Genomic DNA, 22,413 nt, shown 5'->3' with positions numbered 1-22,413 from the left:
TTACCTAACTTCCTAAAAAAGTCTGTTGGAGTTTTTATTGGCAGTATATTACATTTATAAATTAATTTAGGAAGACCTGTCATATTTAGAATGTTAAATCATAGTCTTCAAGAATGGTGATGTTGTTCCTTTGGTTCAAATGTGTCTTCCAGTAGCATTCAAAAATTTTTTTTATTGTTTATTTATTCTTGGAGAGAGAGAGAGACAGAGCGCAAGCAGGAAGGAGACACAGAACCCGGAGCAGGCTCCAGGCTCTGAGCTGTCAGCACAGAGCCCGATGTGGGGCTGGAACCCACGAACCATGAGATCATGACCTGAGCCAACATCGGACACTTAACCGACTAAGCCACCCAGGTGCCTCTTCCAGGAGTGTTTTAAAGTTTTCCTCCTCCTACAGGTTTTACACATTTCTTATTAGGTTCATTTCTACGTACGTAGTCTTCCTTGTTGCAATTGCAAATGAGCTTTCCTGTATCATTATGGTCTCTAATTGGCTACTTTTTGGGTATATAAAACTATTGATTTCAGGGGCACCTGGGTGGCTCAGTCGGTTGCGCGTCCGACTTCAGCTCAGGTCACGATCTCACGGTTGGTGAGTTCGAGCCCCGCGTCAGGCTCTGGGCTGATGGCTCAGAGTCTGGAGCTTGCTTCCGATTCTGTGTCTCCCTCTCTCTCTGCCCCTCCCCCGTTCATGCTCGGTCTCTGTCTCAAAAATAAATAAACGTTAAAAAAAATAAAAATAAAACTATTCATTTCAGTATGTTAATTTTATATACTATTACCCTATCGCTTATTATTTGAGATTTATCACTAATTCTCTCAAATATTTCCAGGATTATTATCATATCTGCAAGAAGAAATAGTTTTATTTCATTAGTAAGCCTTGTGCCTCTAAACCAACTTCTCTAGTCTAGTTGCGCCAGTTAATACCTTTGATACGAAGTGGAATGTGGGACGCCTGGGTGGCTCAGTTGGTTCAGCGGCTGACTTCGGCTCATGATCTCATGGTTATGAGTTCGAGGCCCACACAGAGACTGCTTCAGGTCCTCTGTCCCCCTCTCTCTCAGCCCCTCCCTGCTCGCTTGCTCTCGCTCTCAAAAATAAGTAAACATTAAAAAAAAAAAATGGAATAGAGTGGAGAATGGGTATCCTACCCATGTTTCCAGCCCTAGAAAAAATATTTGCAGTGTTTCCCAATTTAGGAAGATACAGGTTTTAGGACTAAGGTATATGTATTTTATCATGTTAACTATATCAATCAAGTCTTATTTTCATGACCATTTGATGAGGAATGGATGTTGAATTTCAATAAAAGTTTTGTCAACCTTCATTGTAATAATCCTATAATTATTTTTCTTGAGATCTATTAATATGGTATATGATACTAACGGATTTCCTAATAAAGAACCTATCTTGCATTCTTGGAATTAAACCCAGGTGATGATAGTGAATTGTATATTTAATTTTTTTTTAATGTTTATTTATTTATTTATTTATTTATTTATTTATTTATTTATTTTTTCAACGTTTATTTATTTTTGGGACAGAGAGAGACAGAGCATGAACGGGGGAGGGGCAGAGAGAGAGGGAGACACAGAATCGGAAACAGGCTCCAGGCTCTGAGCCATCAGCCCAGAGCCGGACGCGGGGCTCGAACTCACGGACAGCGAGATCATGACCTGGCTGAAGTCAGACGCTTAACCGACTGCGCCACCCAGGCGCCCCTAATGTTTATTTATTTTTGAGAGAGAGAGAGAAAGAGGGTGAGCACAAGCAGGTGAGGGGCAGAGAGAGAATCAGACACAGAATCTGAAGCAGGCTCCAGGCTCTAACCTGTCAGCATAGAGCCCAACCGGGGGGCTCGAACCCATGAACTGTGAGATCGTGACCTGAGCTGAAGTTGGGTGCTTAACCAACTGAGGCACCCAGGTGCCCCATGAATTATATTTTTAATGTGGTATTGGATTTTATTTAACAGTGCTATGTTAGTACAATATCTATATCAATATCGATATAGATAGATATAGAATATGATATACAGAGCATTGGGACTATCTGATGATATGTGGCAGTTTGGTAGAATTCCCCTATGAAATAACCTGGAGCTGGTACTTTTTTTGAGGAACAGTTCCTTAATAAGACTCTCTATTTCTTCCATAGAAATTAGCCTGTTTAAATTTTCTGTCTCTTTCAATTTGGGTCATCAGCATTTCCCTAGGAAATTATCCATTTCATCAAAGTTTTAAAATGTTTTTTGCACAGACTTGCAAAGACTCTTGCGATTTTTTGTTTCAATGGTTACTTCTCCCTTGTCATTTCTTACTTTGTATACTTGTGCTTTCTCCCCTTTTCTTCTTCATTGTGTTAACTTGTAGTTTGTCTAGTTTGGTGATTTTTTCAAGAAGTCTTAAAAATAAAATGGTTTCAAGAATTGTTGCTATTAAGTTCCTCTAAAACCATGATACCTAGAACCAAACACAATGCTCTGGGTGTAAAACCAGACACTCAGCTTCCTCATTCTGTCCTCACATTCTATCCTCCTCCTCCTCCTTCATCTCTCCTCTTCCTCTTCCTCCTCCTCTTTTCTTTTTTTGTTACCACCTCACATTGTTGACTCATACAGTACTGCCAACCAAAACCCCTACGTAATTTTTAACACATTCTACTGTTAAACCAATCTCTTCCATCTTTGTTCTTGTAAAATTGGGTCTTCTTGATCCATATTTACCTATAATAAATTTCACTCGTGAAATTCCATCTCACAAGATCCTTCTAGATGGTATCATTTCAAGCATTCATTCATTCATTCATTCAAATCAACCAACATTGCTAGGAATTGTGCCAAGCCCAGCTTACAGGCTATGATACAAAGTAATTACAGTGGCGATGGAGAAATACTAACAAATGCTATCTGTGCACAGAAGGAGCAACAGGATGGAAGGATGTGGGGATGAGGGTAGGGTCTAGAGGAAAGGAGACATCTGTGTGGTTCCCTAAGGATGTTTGCCAGTTACAGAAGGGGAGAAGGGCATCCTACAGAGGGGTGGTTAAAAAAAAAAAAAGCACAGTGAAGGCATATGGTGTTCTGGAGGAATAGCCAGTTAACAAATTAGTGTGTGGGCAGAGCCATCAGAGGCAGGCAACGATGATGGAGAAACAGGTCAGCACAAGACCTATCTGTGCTCAGACTTTCAGCTCAAAGACCTTCAACAGGAACGTGTGGAGTTTTGAAACCGGAGACTGAAACAGTGAGACCTGCAACTTAGAAAGGTCTACTCTGGACACAGAGGAGAACATGGGGTAGAATAAGAAGCACCCAGATTTGGAGAAACCAGTGAGAAGACCAGGCAATAATTCAAGTGAGAGAAGATGAGAGCCTGAACTGAAGCAGTATAATTAGAAAAGGACAAATTCCAGAAACAAGTCAGGTGACTGACAGGACAAAAGCAGCGACAAAAAGAGAAGGTCCAAAAGGTCCTACCTGAGGGATGGGGATGCTTTAACTGAGATGGAAAATATTTGAAGAGCAAATAGTTCAGTTTTGACAACAGTCTGAGCTATTTGAAGCATTAGAGCAAAGATGTTCCACAGCAAGTTGATAAAACACAAGTACTAGAGCACAAGAGATGGGGGAGGGGTGGGAGATGCATCTTTGAGGGCATCTGTGTGTGACCGGTATAGACTAGGTGCAAGTAAGACCGTAACTATGACCTATTGAGTGCTTGCTACCTACCAGGACTGTGCTAAGCACTTTACCACTTTATTTACTTACAAAAATAAATATATAAAAATATTTTAATTTATGTATACATAAACAATATATATATTTAATATTGATTTATTAACCATCCCCCCCCCAATGCATACACACACAATCATCCTCATTTTACAGATGTGGAAACCGAAGTTTAGAGCAACAACATGCCCAGGGTCAAAGGGCTGCTAAGTGGAAGAAAAGGGATTTGAATTCAATGCTGACTCCAAATCCTGGGATCTTACAACACCCCAAAAATTAAAGTGAACTATAAAAAGTTTTTTGGCAAGAAAGGGAGTGGAAGGAGCACCAAAGGGAAAGAAGAAAATGAAAGTGTACTGACTGCCAATTCTTGTCAGTCATTGAATGAGGCACTTTTTATGTACTATCTCTTTTAATCCCCATACCCGATTGCTAAAGCCTATGTTATTAGCCCGTTTCTTATATAGGAGACTTTGCTCAAGGCCATAGCACTGGTGAATGATGAAAAAAGGGATTTGAACCCACTCCACCTTACTCCAAAGAATATAATGACATGAGCAAAAATGAAATTATTGGAGTGCCTGGCTGGCTCAGTCAGTAGAGCATGAGACTCTTGATCTCTGGGTCGTGAGTTCAAGCCCCATGTTCAGGGTAGAGCTTACTTTAAATAAATAATAATAAAAATAATTTTAGAATAAGTGATCCAATGAATAGAAAAAAAAATCAGGAGAAAGCGTTATGTAGGAATCCAGGAATGAGAGAATTTTAAGACGGATGGTCAGGAAGGTCAAATGCTGTCAAGAAGTCAGGCTAAGGACTGGAAAGCCCATTTCGTTGAATAATTAACAGGCTCTGGTGACCTTTTTGAGCACAGATACTGCAGAGTGGTAGGTGAGAAGTCAGACGGCAGTGAACCCAGTGAACCTAGAAGACACCAGGAAGTAGGAAAGCAGGAGCATTGAGGGGAGGAGAGAGGGTGTGAGCTGGAGTGCAAGGGGGGTGAGGGAACAAGGGTGTTTTGGGATGGGAAGACACTGCAGGCAGAGATGAGGGCTTGGTGAAGGAGAAATAGACTCAAGGGGAGGGTGAGTGATGTGGCAAGGTTTCAGAGGAGAGGACTACAGCCTCCTCTGTGAGGAGGCGGGAACAGGTACCTACGTGGGGAAGTTATGAGATGGGAAAGAGGTGTAATTGGACTAAGTAACTAACGTGAGTTTGCTCGTGGGTGAGTCACATATAGAAACCACAGCAGGTGGAGCTGTCGCACAAAATAAACTTTATTTGCAGCAAATTAAGGAGATCTAGGGAATAACTTGCAAAGCTGAAACTCCCTGAGGAAGGGCGGATGGGTTCCTTTTCTTTAGGGTTAGGATGAATATTTAGAAGGGGGAGCCTTTGTCATGGTGTGTAGATGTGGGCATAAGGTCACACATGTAGCCTCAGGTAACTTGCCTACACGGGCATTGCATGTTATGTAAATGAGGCTTGTGCTCCTCCTTGGGCAGATATTTTAGTATGATAATGAGATGAAGGAACTGTCGGGCCTCCCATGGGTCAACCCACCGTCCATCTGCTCAGGGGTGTCAGGGGTTAAGCTCAAACTGGTCTGGGCAGTATTGCTTCAGGGGTAGTTTCTTGGTTTAGGCCCATGGGGTCTTTAGCCTGAGTTAAGAGATAAACTGGAAAGAAGAACTCAAGGAAAAAATGTGGGACAAAGATCAGTGGGTCTAGGCAGGTCTACGATGCAGTAGGTCCACTAGCTGTGGAGAGCGAGAGGGAGGAGCAGAATGAAGGAGGCTTCGGGAAGGGATGCTGTGGGAAGCTGGGAAGAACAGTGACTGCTAAAGATGTCCCGACAACACCAAAGACTCAGCCAGGGCTGCAGACCAGGATTCTGTAACTGAATCTATCAGCGAGGCTGCACGATCCCCTCTAACACTGCTCACACTGCTCGGCAGGCCTGCCGGAGGGAACCAGGGATGGGCTCATCCAGGACAGGCAGCAATCAACCAAAGCAAAGGGAGTGCGGGAGGTGGTGAGAGTGTCTTTCAAGTGACTGCTGGTGGCATCTGCACCGGGGACAGGAAGTCAAAGGAGCGCTGAGAACCTGACAGGACAGAGAAGGCTGATGAGATTGAAAACGGGTTTGATGGGAAGGAAGGAGTGTGGAGATTGGGGTTGTGGGCGGAGAGCGCAGTCTCAGAGTTCAAGATGTCAAGGGTAGGACCCTCCTGTGGAATATGTCCCAGGATGTGGCTTTGCTGTGGTAGCACAGAGGGACAATCACTGCAGTGGGGAGGGGAGGCTAGACTGTCTTCATCTCGGGGCCTGAAGGCAGTCCAGGAGAACGGTAGGTATCCAAATGCTGAGCACAGTTCCTATTCTGCCCAGATTCAAGTCATTTTAAAAACTCAGAAGCATGAAATCATTAATAAAATGAAAGCATTAATATCACTGATCATCATTGATTGAATCCTTGATAAAATCTTTTTGGTTGAAAAATGTCATGTCACTACTATGTCTGCATGTTGACAGAGACCTCCTCAATGGCATCTAACAAAGTGACCGCAGAATCACAACTGAGTGGGGCCACTCTCATCCACAGGTTAGGGTGCCCCCGCTTTAGGTCTCTGCTTAGTCAGCAAGTCGGATCGGGGAAGCTGAGCACTAAGCCAAACCTCCTCTTTGATCTGAAGGCATCTGTACCTCACACCCAAGGGGAAGGCCAGACCCTGTTCTTGCTATAAATGCCTACTGCTGGCTCTGAAAAAAGGATTTGAAGGACAAAGTAGACACCAGGAGAACCAGCCACACCACCCACTTCCCCCACAAAGATGTTTATCTTAAAAGAAGCCTGTGTTGCAAGCCTAGGCCCTGAGTAGCAATGCTGCTTGGCTTTAAAATTTACTAGAGTTCGTCTGCAGCAGATGAAATACCATATGCTTTTGCAAGAGGCTGTTACTCTCTGGGGATTGGACTGGTAGTTTTATTTTTCTCTTTCTTCTCATCCTTGTCCTTGTCTTCCTCCTTCTTCTCCTCTGTTACTCTCTGGGGGTTGGACTAGTAGTTTTATTCTCCTCCTCCTCCTCTTCCTTCTTTTTTTGGTCCCATAATCGTTTCTCAAATTATAACCCATGTGAAAGCCAGATATGTAAAATAGGGAGAAGTAGAGATTCCCTGATTAGGGCCAGGGTGAGGGATCCAGAGCCTAGCTCATCCGACCCTCTTTTTCTCCACCTCCAACTCCCTACCCTAGCCACATGAGATAATTTCTTAAGGGGTTCTTGCAACAGGTGGGGAAAAAAAACCCACTGAATTTCATTTACTTCTAGCACTATCATTTTATTAGTCAATTATTCCGTGAAGACAAGATGCCAATAGGTTCAGCAAAATGAAAATATCTGGAATATGAAGATATACATCTTGATCGTGCCCCTAGTTCTTGGTCTATTTCCAAAAACAACAGGTGGAGAATCACAACAGGACAACAGATTCAAATCAGGCCCACACGGTGGTGGAGCTAACGGCTCTCGGGGTAGCTGCCCAGGTCACAATGATTCCCCTTCTGTAGAAACACGCACCCTCTGCACACACAGTTATGGGCCCTAGGTCTGGGCTGGTATGACATCACCTCCTCCAATGGCCCCAGCTGATTGGTCCAGTTGAGTTGACTGTTCATGTCCAACCAATCTCTGGAATTTTTTATCTGGCCTCCAGGAATAGAATCAGTCTCCTTCTCCCCACCCATCTTTCTTTGACAAAGTTGTAAGATATAAAACTTAGATGTTGCCATAGACCGTGATCCCCACCTGAGAGAGAAAAGCCATATAGAGTGAAAGGGAATAAAGCCACCCACAGAAAGAACCAGAGAGAAGTGGCAAAAAGCAGAAAAAGGGAGCCTCCAGTGTTTGAGTTCTTGATTTTCATTGGGACTCTGCTCCATTCTTGCCTTTCCATGGTTTAATTTTTCAGCCTTTCCTTGGATTCCATGAGTCAGTAAATTCCATTTTCTATTTCTGCTAGCTCAAGTTGGGTTCTTGGCACTTGCAATCAAACTAATAAAAAAAAGCAAGACAATCAAATACACCATGTCAGTGACAGAACTAATCTTGGTCCAGATTTAACATCTCTAACTTGTTCTGAGGAAGCTGGAAAGATACCTGTGTAATCCAGAAGTCTAGAAAGACAGGCTTTTTGTGCCAGTCCTTTGAGTCGGGCATCAGGGGGAAGAAAAGTAGATACAGCAACACTCCTCAGCCGTCTGAGCAGGATTTTGGCTTGGTGAGACCGAACGGCTGTAAAGCTGTGTCAGCAGCGGTAGCACCAAAGAGTGGCTGGTGTGGGCGGCCCTTAGCAACCCCATAATCTCCATCAGCTCCCTCGAAGACACTCCAAGTAGTCCTACAATATACTTGGCCCTACTTCCAAGTAGAGACAGTTCTGTTCACCATCTTCACTCATATGGGAATCTTGACCTTGAGACCACTCTTGTGCCAACTGTAACTTTCTTTCCTGTTTTTCTTTGGGACCTGCCCCTCCTTCCAAACAAGTTTGCAAACCCAGCCTCTCCTCTCTGTCTCCTCTAAGCCTCAAGGTCAAAGAGACTTCCTGCAGGGGACTTGTTTGGTTAGAGTTGCAAAAGGCACTGACTGGGCTTTACCAGGAAAGTCTGTGATTTACTGTTCCTCGTGTAGAAGCATCCAAAAGTGAGCTCTGGGGCTCCCTGCTGGGAAGCAAGAAAGGCAAACAAAAAAAAGCAGCAGGGCTTTGGTGGTGGGCTAGAGTTCAGGAGGAGATCTGACTGGCTCAGGAAGGAAATCAGCTTCACAGTGAAACCAGATTCCTGTGTGGAACTGAGACCCTCCAACTACAGAAGATGAGGGGGTGGGGAGACCCTTCTGAGAAACTGGGGGGAAGGCAGGTTTGGAAACCTGGAGTTCTTCTTGGCCTGAATTCTGCCAGGAAGAGAACATAATATGGTCTATCTTTTCTGTTAACTCTTTCAGGCCTTTACTGAGCCAGGAAAGGCTACTTATTCATTGAACCTGGTGGCTAATTAGGTAAAAATAAAGATCACAAGTAAAAATACCATTAAATTTCTCCTTCCCATATAGGCAGTGCTCTTCATATTAGAGTTCAGCCTGGTGGTCAAAGGATAATATTCCACAAGGTGAAAAACCAAAGATTTTCTTTTTTTTAAAAAAAAAATCTTTTTTATTAGTTTTATTTTTGAGAGGCAGAGAGAGACACAGGGTGAGTTGGGGAGGGGCAGAGAGACAGGGAGACACAGAATCTGAAGCAGGCTCCAAGCTCTGAGCTGTCAGCACAGAGCCCGATGCGGGGCCTGAACTCATGAGCCGCGAGATCATAACCTGAGCTGAACCTGGACGCTCAACCAACTGAGCCACCCAGGAGCCCCAAAAACCAAAGATTTTCTGAAAGATTTCATCTCCTAACCTTATCTTTTTAAAAAAATATTGATTTATTTTTAAGAGGGAGAGAGAAAGAGAGCACACACACTCAAATGAAGAAGGGGCAGAGAGAAAAGTAGACAGAGGATCCAAAGCTGGCTCTGCACTGACAGCAGAGAGCCTGATTCTGGGCTTTATCCCACAGACCACGAGATCACAACCTGAGCTAAAGTCAGACACTCAAAAGACTGAGCCACCCAGGTGCCCCTCCTAACCTTATTTTGAAATTTCCACTAGTTGCAAGTTCCACAAACACTTTGTTCCTTCAGTACAAGTTATAAAGTAAGTGCTCAATAAATGAATGCGAATGAATGACTGAATGGGACATCACTATATAAGTCTACAAGTGTCGCCTATCCTAGAAACAGGTCATGGGGCGACTCTTAGAGCCTTTGGGATTGGTTCCCTATTCCCTTACCATCCCTGACCATTGAAGGTCATGTTCATTACCACTTAAATGGGGCCTGGTTGGGGGTTAACATACAAGGAAATATATTCAGTAAAGTGTCATTTTGAGACTCTGGTCCCTGCAGCCTATACAAGGCCAGTAATGGCCAGTGAAGCATTTGTGGTGCTCCCCAGTCTCTCTGAAGTGCCTAGGGGAGTGGTACTTGGCAAACAGCACCCTATCACTGCTCCACACGCCTGGCCAGCCCTTCACTCACCATGAGGAACAGAAAGCTGCCTGATAGCTTGCTGCCTGGGAGCATCTGTTTAGCTGGCATTGACTCCTGTGGGAACAAAGCCAATGAGCCTGGGTGAGGAGAGGAGAAATCAGTCAAGATTAGAAGAAGGAGGGGGAGGAGGAGGAGGAGGAGGAGGAGGAGGAGGAGGAGGAGGAGGAGGAAGAGGTGGTGGTGGTTGGGGAGTGTAGTGCTTTGTTACATTGAAGACTTAACAGGCCTTTTAATTTCTACAGCAAAGCACAGAGGAATTCACTGTGGAAATGTCTGGAAGCCTCTGGTTGGCCCCATGTTGCAAACCCTACTTCATGGAAGCATGGGGCAGAGGGGTGAGGTGTGCTGCAGCGTTCCACGCTTTCTACGTCCCCCTTAGGGGACGACACCAGACAAAGGCTCTTCTTGAATTTCTCAGGGACCACCGTGTGGATGAATTTCCATGTGGGAATACAAATGTCTACTATTCTACCTGGAGGGAAACTAGTAAGGCAAGTCTTCCAGGTCACACGTTTTAAAAATGAAGGCTCAGGGGCGCCTGGGTGGCGCAGTCGGTTAAGCGTCCGACTTCAGCCAGGTCACGATCTCGCGGTCCGTGGGTTCGAGCCCCGCGTCGGGCTCTGGGCTGATGGCTCAGAGCCTGGAGCCTGTTTCCGATTCTGTGTCTCCCTCTCTCTCTGCCCCTCCCCCGTTCATACTCTGTCTCTCTCTGTCCCAAAAATAAATAAACGTTGGAAAAAAAAAATTAAAAAAAAAAATAAATAAAAAAAAATAATAATAAAAATGAAGGCTCAGACAAGTCACTTCCAGTTGACCAACCCTTTAATAAATCATTCCCCATAACTTTCAGCCCCTCAGGCCATTTACACAACAGCCAGGCTGAGGTTCGCTCTGCCTGACAAATAAGATTTCTACAACACCACAGTTTCCCCGGGTTTGATACTCTGAATATTTACTTTATTTTCACTGACCTATGAGCTCCACTAAGGAACAGACTCGATGTTATTTGACTTCTATTTCCAGAGCCTGGCAAGGTGTCTGGTAAACACAGCAATTCAGTGAATGTCTGTTGAGTGAGTGCTTCCATGCATGTTTTTACCATGCGGGGAAAAAAGTCTGGTCTCAGCGAGCAGGTAGGTTGGTAAATAGTTGGTGCTTTTCAGGATAACATTAAGTAGAAGCTAGCCCTATGATCTCCCATGAACACTATCCCTTTTAGGATGCTTACCACATTAAGCATCCCATTACGGTTTTTTTTCAGTACACCTACAAATTACTCCCTGTAACTTCCTTGGAAGCAAGAACCAGGTGTTCCTGCTTCAATTATTTCATCCATCCCTTTGCCCGGTAAATGAACCAGACAACTGAATGAGTGAATGTTTATTAGCCAAACCATATTAGAGCCTCAGGTCGATCAAAATCTTCCAACACAATCACTGAAGTCTTTTTAAAAGTAAGTTCAGCCGCCCGAAAAACACTTGCAGAAACGAATGCTGGCACATCAGCCAAAGACAACGCTCATATGACGACATCAACACCAAGTAGCAGAGGGAAAAAAACAGCTTTAAGGCACATGCAGAATGGGAAAAATGTGAACCATGGAAAGCCTGGCCAGGCCCAGAACACAGGAGACAGGGGATGACAGCCAGGGTAGGCTACAGAATATGGCAGCAGCCAAAATTTATGGATAATTCACAATGCAGATTAACCGTGTCAATGAAAGGAACTGCATTCACAGCACTGACATAGATCAAGTCTGTGGGTAATTTGTCAGGTGTGTTGAAGCCAGGGATTTGTCCAGGGAATGTGGAAGAAAGTGGTCATGCATGGTGGCAAATGGACTGAGAACAGAGGCCAACAATGCGTGGAGGGAAGGCTTGATTCAGAAGGCAGGGTTTCTCTCTGCTGCAGGATTCCCTTATAATTAACCAATTAAGGCCAAAGCTTCATTTCCTGTGGCAGTTTTCTCTGCCACACAGAATGAGGTCACAGCCCTAACCACACAGATCTATAGAGCATCTGGGTGATGAAGAATGGCTTCAGATATGCTTGGATCATTCCCCAGAGATGACTGGACACATGTGTGGTATTCTTAGCCTCAGTAGGAAGAGTTTCCCAGAGGAATCAAAGTGTATTCTGACACCAGCTTTTAAGTCCTTATTTACATCCTTATCACGTGACTCTAACAAAAGAGATAGAATATTACTGGATTAAGCAACCCTAGAAGCTGCAATAGATCAATCAGGCCTCCATCAACTCTGAAATAACCAATTGTAGCATTATTCTGTACCACTAAATGTGATTCTCTATGTGAAAAGAATTATTTTTAACATTTATTTTTGAAAGAGAGAGACAGAGCATGAGTGGGAGAAGGGGAGAGAGAGAGGGAGACACAGCAGGCTCCAGGCTCTGAGCTGTCAGCACAGAGCCCTATGCGGGGCTCGAACCCACAAACTGTGAGATCATGACCTGAGACCAAGTCCCGCGCTTAACCGACTGAGCCACTCAGGAGCCCCGAAAATAATTATTAATAGAACTTATTATGTATGTGAAAGAATTATTTACACTCTAAGGAGCCACTGGGATTTAACAAATCACTGTTAGTATTATTTAGATGATGTCAATTTCTGAGAGAAACCATAAGTATTTATTGGCTATCAGAATTCTACAAACAGAAGAATCTACAAATAGAAGGGATGGATTGTACCTAAGTCTGTGAAAGGAGTGGAGGGAAACTGACAGGATGGGCAGAAAAATCAAATATCAGAGAGGGACAAGAGGCATTGCTGCATTATTCTAGATGAGTTAATTATAAATTTGTGTGTGTTGTTTTGGCCAAGAGACTGTGTTACCACCACAAGCAGAAAACTCTCCCGCTGTCCTTTTTCCTTACGTTTTACAAGAATGGGAGGTCAGGGGCGCCTGGGTGGCGCAGTCGGTTAAGCGTCCGACTTCAGCCAGGTCACGATCTCGCGGTCCGTGAGTTCGAGCCCCGCATCGGGCTCTGGGCTGATGGCTCAGAGCCTGGAGCCTGTTTCCGATTCTGTGTCTCCCTCTCTCTCTGCCCCTCCCCCGTTCATGCTCTGTCTCTCTCTGTCCCAAAAATAAATAAAACGTTGGAAAAAAAAAAAAATTTAAAAAAAATTAAAAAAAAAAAAAAGAATGGGAGGTCAGAGGATATTTATGGAAGCACACTAAAGTACGAAAATGCAGCCAAGCCTTTTGCCTCTTCAGTTTACCCGGCTTTTCAGCTGAAAGGTTCAGGGGTAAAAAGGATGAGAAGGCAAAGGCTAGGGCTGACTATGCTGCTTTCCTCCTCCTAATAAGACAGTGGGACCTGATACTGGGGGGGGGGGGCTGGGGGGGGGCGGAGTTAAAAAAAAAAAAAGCGGGGGAGGCCATGGAAGGACCTAATGAGCTTGTGCCACAATTAGTGGATAAGTCAAATGATAGGAAGCCTGAGACCAGGAGACTCTCAGAGGCCAAGAGTGAGAGAAGAGGAACCCAGAATACCGGTAGCATTCAAAGAGGTGGCTTCCTGGCTTGTGTGTGTTTCGTCTCTCAGAGTGTAGCTTTCTTAATAATCTTTCTTAATAATCCGTTCAGGGAGGGCTGGTGCACAATGAGGAGCCCTGCAGTGCAGGCAGGATGCAAGCCCCGCCCTTCGGGGAAGGTTGTGACATCCCTCAGCCAGAGGAAAATTCCGACTCCCTTGATGAGGTGAGGACAGCATTTCTACAGTTTTCCTCTGTGTCAGGAACAAGGCTGGGGCACAGGGGCCAGGGCTGGTAAGATTCTGAGACAGGTGAGCTGCAGAGCTTCTTAATTAGAAACAGGAATTGAGGCAAGAGCCTACAGTGCAGAGGGAGAAAGACAATCTCATGCGCAAATTCATGAGAAGGGTAGCCTCTGGGGAAAAGGCCAGGATTGGAGGGGTGGCCAAAGGCACTCAGCCTTGTCTGTAATGTTCATATTTAAGAAGACAATGTATTCACGTGTTAAACTAATCTTTAAAAAGTCTTATATTTAAGAGAGACATAGAGGGAAGTGAGGGAGAGGTAGGAAGAAAGGATGAAAGACACAACTAACAGCCTAGGTCTCCTTGTAAAGGTCTCCCTGGATGCTGGAATAAGGCGACCCACAGGGGTGGGGCTCAGAAGCAATGGAAGACACAGGGAGCAAATCACAATGGGGTAGGATCCTAATCCAGAATTCCCTGGGTCACAAAAGGGCATGGAAGAAACAACAACAGAATTCTGATATAAAACAGTGAAAAGAAAAAGCACCCCCCCCCCCCCGGAGTCCTAGCACATACTGCCTGTCAGATTGGCGGTCCACTTCCCCACTCTTCTTACACAGTACGGAATGAATTCCCACTTCCCGGAACTGGGCCCAGAAACTCAAGCAACCTCTCTGCTCTTAGGTCCTCTCTGCCAACCATGCCCTTGATTGTGGAGAAACCTACAGCCTGGGAATTGGAAAGAGATATAAACAGGAAGGCGGCACTTCATGTGGACCACCCTGCCCTCTCTCAAACTTTCTACCAATGCAATTCCACCCCACCCCTAACTTGGCCCACCCAGTAAGCTCCTGAAGAATGAGTACTTCTGTCATACATTCAGGGGCTTCCCTCTGAAGGGGGGCTTTCTTGGGGAGAATGCCCGGGAAGGGTGGAGACCACCTCGCTTGAAAGGAGATGACCTCTAAGTTTGTGGTCCTGTCTACTGGGCTCAGGTGAGCCGCCAGGGAAAGGCATCGCCCAGCTTAGCTATAGGTAGGGGGCCCTTCTGATTTCTCCGTTAGCCATCTCGTCTGCACCATACCCACTACTTTAGCCCCTTAGGGCTCTGCAGGGGAACTGATCTGGGATCCCCTTGAGGACGGAGGGGGGACGGAGAACCCCTTCTAGAGATTAGGCGGGAGGCGCTGGGGGAGGGGAGCTGGGAGTGGGAGGAGCAGACAGTTACCTCATTGAAGCCCTCCTGCAGGACGTCCAGTAAGTTCCCCCGGGTCAAGCAGGCTAGCATTGTTCCTGGCGGGGGCTCCCGGGCGGGGTCTCCAGGCCAGGCGGCCGCCGCCACCGCCTCCTCCCTCTGCACACAAAGACTCTCCGCTCAGCTCACGGGGATCTCTCCGGAGTCCCGCAGGCCACTTACTGGAAACCTAGACCGGAGCCAAACTAGCGGCTTCCACTGGGCATGCTCGCACCGGGGCCTCTGCCGGAGGGGCCCGGGCGCTGTCGCGGTTCCTATAGAAACAGCTGGGCGCGCAAAGGGTGGAGGGGCGCTGGCTAGCAGCCCCCCGCCCCGCGTGCGTAAGGGGGAGCACCGCGGGCGCGCGCGCGGACAGGCGCGCGCGGGCGGGCAGGCGCACGCGCGCGCACACACACACACACACACACAGACACACACACACACACACACACACACACACTACGTACAATACACACACAACAGGCTGGGGGCGGGCGTGTGTGCCTACGCTGCAGACACACACCAGGCCTCCAGGCGGGCGTGCCGGTGTGTGCGCGCCCTGCGAGCATACACACACGTGAGCGCACACACATACACTCGTTGACACACCAGCAGGCGTGCCGGCGTGTGCATGTGCTTGCAATCACACACTAGCATACCACCAGGTCTGCAGGCAGGCGTGCTGGAGTGAGCGCGCGGACACACACACACACACACACACACACACTCTTTCTGCTGATTTAAGGCCAAGTGCCCCACCACAACATGGGTGGGGAGGGGAGTGAATCAGGATTTTTTTCCCCCAGACTAGCTAAAAACAGCAACCTTTTTCCACAAGGGGCCTGGGCAGTGAGGTTAGGCTAAAGAAGGGGAAGCAGAAGGGACAGAAAAAAAAAAAAAGTGAGATAAACCAGCCAGAAGGAGAGGGGAAAAAAGAGGATAGAGAGAACTTTAGTTACTGATGGTATCAGCAAACATTTAATAGAAGTAGTACTTAACAAATCACACAGGATCACAACAGAAACATAGAGGGAAAACCAAGTATCACTAAGGCTATGCTCCAAAAAGCCTCTCTTTTTTTCTTTTAAAAATAGCCGCTAAAAGGTAAAGCCCCTATCTTTAGTGAGCTTTAAATGAATTAAATGGATTTTAATTAAAATAAACACTACAAAAATGTCCTGGAGCTTTTGAAAGAGTTAGGTAAAAACTTGCTTAAGTGAAACAGAGAGCTATTCCCCTCTGTTGCTAGTTATTCAAGTCACAGCCTTGATTATTTATTTTTAGGAATACCAGTCATTTTGTACTCTTCAGCGCACATTCTTGTTTCTATAGGAAAACAGGAAGCTGAAAGAACACCCCAAATATGGGGGTTACACCTCGTGATCCCAGATGGAGGGGAAGGATTTACAGAATGTTAAGGCTCAGAAAAGGTCAGGGCCTTGCCCAGGGACACAGCTGGTCAGCGACAAAGACAGTTTGAGGAGCTAGGATCTACCCTCATGCTTTTGCAGAAGGCCCACATTCCTTCCCCAAATTCCCATTGGTACCTTAGCAAGAAAAGTCAGTAATGGCTCTTTTCAACCTAAGACTTCCTCCTCCTCAGGTCACTAGAGAAAAAGAAAATCTGTACCCCAAACATCCTGAATCATCTTGCCTGAATGTCTGAAGCTGCTAAACACAAAGATACTTCTGAGAAAGACACACTTCTTCTAGGATGGCAGCAAGCAGGAAGCAGAAGGCCAGCAGAGGTGTTAAGTGGGTGCTGCTGATTGAATGAATGCTGTGTGTTCAATTCTGCAAAGGCTGGGGAAAAGCCATGACTCCAAATCAAACTGCACCTGATCAGCCCAAAAGTCAGAAGACCACCGTCCTTCATAACTAGCTGGGGAATTTAACTACCAAAAATTCCCCTTGCCATGACCACAGCTCACGGTGTAACATCATCAGGTGAGTGACTAACCCATATTACTGCAGCAAGGCCCCCTTAAAAGAGAAGCATGAAACTTCCAACAATGTAAAATTGTAGGCAACACATCTATGTGCATAGTGATGCAAAACCAAAACACTCAGTCAGTAGATCCCTAAATAGATTCTGACAGCCCATCATGCTTTTACACAGTCGAATATATTGAGACTTCAGAGGGCGGCCCTGCGGATAGTTATATACCAAAAGGTCACTGTTTCTCAAAGAACAAGTCCTTTTTCAAAGTAGGACCTGTGAGCTCAATATTCCTGGGAAAAGACTCATTAGATCCCTGGATTTTAAAGCTAAAAAGATGAAGTTTCATTTGACTCTCATGAAGGAATGAAGCCTAGGGGAGTTATTTACAGTCACTTAGCAAATCAGCATGGGCGCTAAGATCTGAACCCAAATGCCTCTGATGCTCAGCCCTGTGCTATTTGCCCTGCACCCCCCCCCCCGCCCCCGCAGTACACTGGAGGAATTAGAGGGAACTGTGGTGAATAGATACAAGATTTATTACAGGGCACTCGGTCCACAGTTACACTATTCCCTAGAAGTCTGTAATTATGTCAACCACATACTCTACAGTAGTCATGTGCAATGTGATGGTGGGAATGTTCTATATCTGTGACGTCCAATCCAGTGGCCAGTGGACACTGGCTACATGTGTTTATTGAGCACTTAAAATGTGTCTATTGTGGGGCGCCTGGGTGGTCTAGTCGGTTGAGCATCTGACTTGGGCTCAGGTCATGATCTCACGGTTCGTGAGTTCAAGCCCGACATCAGGGCTGGATGCCGTCAGCACAGAACCAGCTCTGGATCCTCTGTCCCCCTGTCTCTCTGACCCTCCTCTGCTAGTACTCTCTCTCCCCCTCTCTTTCTCTCTCTCTCTCAAAACCAAACATTAAAAAAAAACGTGGCTATTGCAAATGTGGAACTAAAATTTCAATAGCATTTAATTTTAATTAGTTTAAATTTAGATAGTACCATTTCAAAATATTCTGTGTTTTCCCCCACACAACTAATGAGATGTTCCAAAAATTATATTTGCACAAATAGTCTGCCCCTCATGCTTGGAAAAAGCACAAAATTCCTGTTAGACCATGTAATCTCAAGGTTTTTTTGCTCAGAAGATGTGCTCACCTTATTTATCATGGTCTACCTAACCAAATAGCCCAGGTGAAGAACTGAGCTTGTTCTAAGCAGCACTCACAATTACTATTCCTTCCATCTTCCCCATCTCACTCTGCTGTGATACCAACATAAGAGCTGAGAGAGTAAGTGGGTTAGCTAAACGAACCAGGAATAACTAGGCCAATGATCTGCATCTCATAGTGCTGGAGTGTGGGGAAAACTGCAAGCCAGTCCAGGTAGCTGGAACCACTCCCACCACTGCTGGCTTGTCATTCTCTCTGCCTGGGAGGAGAGGCAAAGGGTCCAAGCAAGCTGCTTTCTGCATATCTCTGCCATGCTGCCTGATTTCTGAAATTATACCAGACCTCTTCAGTCCTATATGATTTTAACAATAATGGCAGAGACTTACCTCACCAAGTAAAAGCTACACAAATATCTATCTACAACAATAATAATAGCAAAATTGAACTTTTATTATGTGCCAAGCCCAATACTAAGTGCTTACATATGTTAGCTCAGTTGATGGTCACAATTACCATAAACAGTAGGAATTGTTTACTAACCCCATTTTATAGATGAAGAAAGAAAGGTCTAAAGGATAAGTAATTTGTTCCAGATCCTATTGCTGCTAAGTGGTGAAACCAAAGTCTGGCTTAATCATTATGCAATACTTTTATATGATGCTTTCCACACAAAAGGTATTCAGTAAATGTCGGGGCGCCTGCGTGGCTCAGTGGATTAAGCAACTGACTCTTGATCTCAGCTCAGGTCATGATCTCATGGTTCGTGGGATTGAGCCCTGCATCAGGCTCTGCATTGACAGCATGGAACTGGCTTGGGTTTCTCTCTCTCTCTCTCTCTCTCAAAATAAATAAATAAACTTTAAAGAAAAAAGGTACTCAGTAAATGTGTTTAGTTGGATGAATGAATGAATGAATGAGTGGAGGAAACACTGGCAAACTCATTCATCACTTATATTAGTACAGATAATAACATGTTAGCCTAAGTAAGACTTTGAGCTTTAATTTTTTTTTTTCAACGTTTATTTATTTTTGGGACAGAGAGAGACGGAGCATGAACGGGGGAGGGGCAGAGAGAGAGGGAGACACAGAATCGGAAACAGGCTCCAGGCTCTGAGCCATCAGCCCAGAGCCCGACGCGGGGCTCGAACTCACGGACCGCGAGATCGTGACCTGGCTGAAGTCGGACGCTTAACCGACTGCGCCACCCAGGCGCCCCAAGCTTTAAACAGAACTGTCATTTGGTAAAAATACTGACTGTGACTTCTGCCTATGTAGAAGTAAAATGTGTGAAATTCATACCTATGTAAATTTAATACATCTATTGTAGGCAATCATTAATGACTATAAAGAAGCAGAAAGGCAGTCTGAATAAACAAATAATTAAAATTGTCAATGGAAATATTTTAAATGACCCTGAAATAATTTCTTAATCTTTTTCTGTTTTCATACATTAGTGAGTTTCTTGGCAGTAATGTATGTTTACAATTTCTACTGCATTTATCTTCAGAGACATCAGCATAAATGTACACAAAAGGGCTCACATCTACCGGCAAAGGCTACAAACGTGTCCTGGCTCCTAAACTGCTCTCTTTGTCTCCAGGCTTTTCTGCTAGTCTACACCCCTTAATCTTCCTTAGACAATGCATTCATCTTGCTGCTCAAATGCTCAAATGTTTTCAAATAATCCCTTTTCCCATCAGATATAAATTCCTCATGCCCTGCTCTTACGGCTGTCCCCCAAATTGCCTATGCTCAGGTTGGCAGGCTCCTCACTGTCTCCCACATTTCCAGGGCTCATTTTTGCCTCCCATGCCTTCATGACTGTCCTGTCTAGAATGTCCCACGCTTCTGCTACTCAAATCCTTATTATGCCTACCTCAAGTTCTGCTTCCTCATGAAACTCCTGTGACTACTTTTGGTTTTTCTTAATCAGGATGGATCTGATTTTAATCAGTCTGGAACCCCCACGCCCCAGATAACCCATGGTTCATTCTTGTTCTTTTTTTCAGGTTTCTGCTCAAATATCACTTTATCTCTTTGGCCTTCTCTGACCACTCTATTTAAAATGACAACACTCCCTCACCCAGGCACTCCCAAACTTCTTTTGCCTGATTTATTTTTATTTTTCTTCGTAGTATTCATCACTGTCCTCTATAGTCTATATTTATTTGCTCATTTGCTTGTTGTCAGTCTCTCCCTGCCCAGAATATAAGGTCCATGAAAGCAGGGAATTTTGTTATGTTTTGTTACTGGTTTATCTCTAGAACCAAAAATATTTCCTGGCACATAAGCAGATGCTCAATAAATCAATATTCCTCTTTTTATAATCCAAAGGTCATGGGTGCCTGGGTGGCTCAGTCAGTTGAGTGTCCATCTTCGGCTCTGGTCATGATGTCATGGTTCATGTATTTGAGCCCCACATGGGGATCACTGTTGTCACTGTGGAGCCCACTTTAGATCCTCTGTCCCTCTAACTGCCCCTATCCCACTCACACTCTCTCTCTCAAAAATAAATAAGCATTTTTTAAAAGTCTATATAATTCAAAAGTCATCATGATGAGAACAAAAGCAAGAAAATTTAACTAAATAAATCTTACAACTTGCAGCCCACTGATAAATATCTGAGGCATGCAGAGCATGACATTCATCAAGGAACTGATGGCTGCCTTAATGTTGATATTTTATTAGAGACTAAAAGCAACTTCATCTTAACAACAGCCAGATCTCCAAGGTCCTGTAGTCCCTGCTTTCAGCATACAGAAATTCCTTGGAAACTATGCTATCTATACTCCCCCCTGCTCCCTCCACAAACTTAAAAATATATAATCTGTCGCACCTCACAATTACGGGGCAGCTCTTTCTGCTCAAGGGTCCTCTCCCTGTGCTATAATAAAAACACATTTTTGGCACCAAAAATGTCTCAAGAATTCTTTCTTTCTTTTTTTTTTTTTTAATTATTTTATTTTATTTTATTTTATTTTTCAACGTTTATTTATTTTTGGGACAGAGAGAGACAGAGCATGAACGGGGGAGGGGCAGAGAGAGAGGGAGACACAGAATCGGAAACAGGCTCCAGGCTCTGAGCCATCAGCCCAGAGCCCGACGCGGGGCTCGAACTCACGGACCGCGAGATCGTGACCTGGCTGAAGTCTGACGCCTAACCGACTGCGCCACCCAGGCGCCCCTCAAGAATTCTTTCTTAACCGTTGCTCTCGGACCCAGACTTCAAATCACATTAATAGCATGTTCTATATTATAGCACTTAGCACTTAATTATAATTTAGAAGTGTGAATTAGGGTGCCTGGGTGGCTCAGTCCGTTAAGCACGAAGCCCCACTCTGGGCTCGTACTCTTTCTCTGTCCCTCTCTCTGCACCTCATGGGATTCTCTCTCTCTCTGCCTCTTGCTCACTTGAGCTCTCTATCAAAAATAAATAAATAAATTTATAAATTTATTTAAAAAAAAAGAAGTGTGAATCTTTGTCTCTTTCAGTGTATTTCCAAGACAAATATAAATAATTCCTGGTATCCTCCTATATTTTCTTCTCCTTCATCAATGCATTTTTTTCATTAAACATTTACTAGATATATGTTGAGGATCTGTTATATGTCATTATATGCCACGTTCTATTCTTTTAGACAAAAATTCAGGAACTCACGGTTAAACAAATACATGAATACACATAGAGGCAAGAAACAAGACTGAAAAAAAGAATAGTAAAAGGACGACTACTAAAACTGAGAATCCAATATTAGTATGTGGGGACAGAGTGTACAGGGTGAGTGTGACAGACTGAGTGGGTAGAAAAAGGAAAAAAGAGACAGAATGGTAAGAGACGAGTAGGATGTTGCCAAAGTAATCACCAGATGCTAGTGCTTAATATAAACTGTACTTAAGCAGACATGCAAATCTATTCTACATGAATTTTTTAAATTCATGTTTCAAAAGTTATCTGCTAGTAATCCTGTGGGTAAAAATTAGATTAAGACTAGCGACATCTGGTGGATATTTTGAAAATAATCCTTGAATTTCTCTACTGTGTAAACACTACAACAAGCCCCCATACCTCTGGACTGACATTCATAATATGTTAGGGTTCATAACTATGATGAAATCATCTTTCTTCAGAACCTAAGATCTCATTGCAAGAGGTAGCCAGATTTCTACCAAGAAGCCTTCTATCTCTCAGCTTTCTGGAGGATGTATATATAATTTGACACCAGGGTTCTTCCTTTTTAAAAGGTAACTTATTACTTAAAATGTTCACATTCTTTGAGGTAGGGATTCTACTTCTGGAACTCAACCCTAAGGAAAAGAAGTCTTAAATGAGGAAATCAATTCATTATTTACAATGGGTGAGGAGAACCTAAAAGTCCAACAAACAGAAAAATGGTCAAGAAAATTAGAATCATTATAATGTTTACCAAACATTTGTA

At 44.4% G+C, this 22,413-nt stretch overlaps 1 protein-coding gene across 15 annotated transcripts in view; it reads right to left on the bottom strand.

Annotated features, from left to right (window-relative positions):
- DIXDC1 (DIX domain containing 1) overlaps positions 1 to 22,413 on the bottom strand; it is a 74,647-nt gene that overhangs the window by 50,133 nt on the left and 2,101 nt on the right. For 2 of the 15 annotated variants that reach the window (XR_006713724.1, XM_045482783.1), the window contains exon 1: positions 14,852 to 15,199. The exons of 2 other annotated variants lie outside the window; for them this stretch is intronic. Coding sequence is in view for 9 of the 13 variants with exons in the window: in XM_045482783.1 (XP_045338739.1) it covers positions 14,852 to 14,911 (60 nt within the window). In the remaining 4 variants the exon portion in view is untranslated. Of the gene's footprint in view, positions 1 to 14,851; positions 15,202 to 22,413 lie in introns of those variants that run through there. 11 more of the 15 variants (XR_006713723.1, XM_045482788.1, XM_045482789.1 and 8 more) reach the window with 9 other exon arrangements.

This window comes from Leopardus geoffroyi, chromosome D1 (genome assembly GCF_018350155.1).
Source record: "Leopardus geoffroyi isolate Oge1 chromosome D1, O.geoffroyi_Oge1_pat1.0, whole genome shotgun sequence".
NCBI classification, from domain to species: domain Eukaryota; kingdom Metazoa; phylum Chordata; class Mammalia; order Carnivora; family Felidae; genus Leopardus; species Leopardus geoffroyi.
The sequence above is the reverse complement of the archived record's forward strand: the minus strand, read 5'-3'. Positions and strand labels throughout refer to the sequence as shown.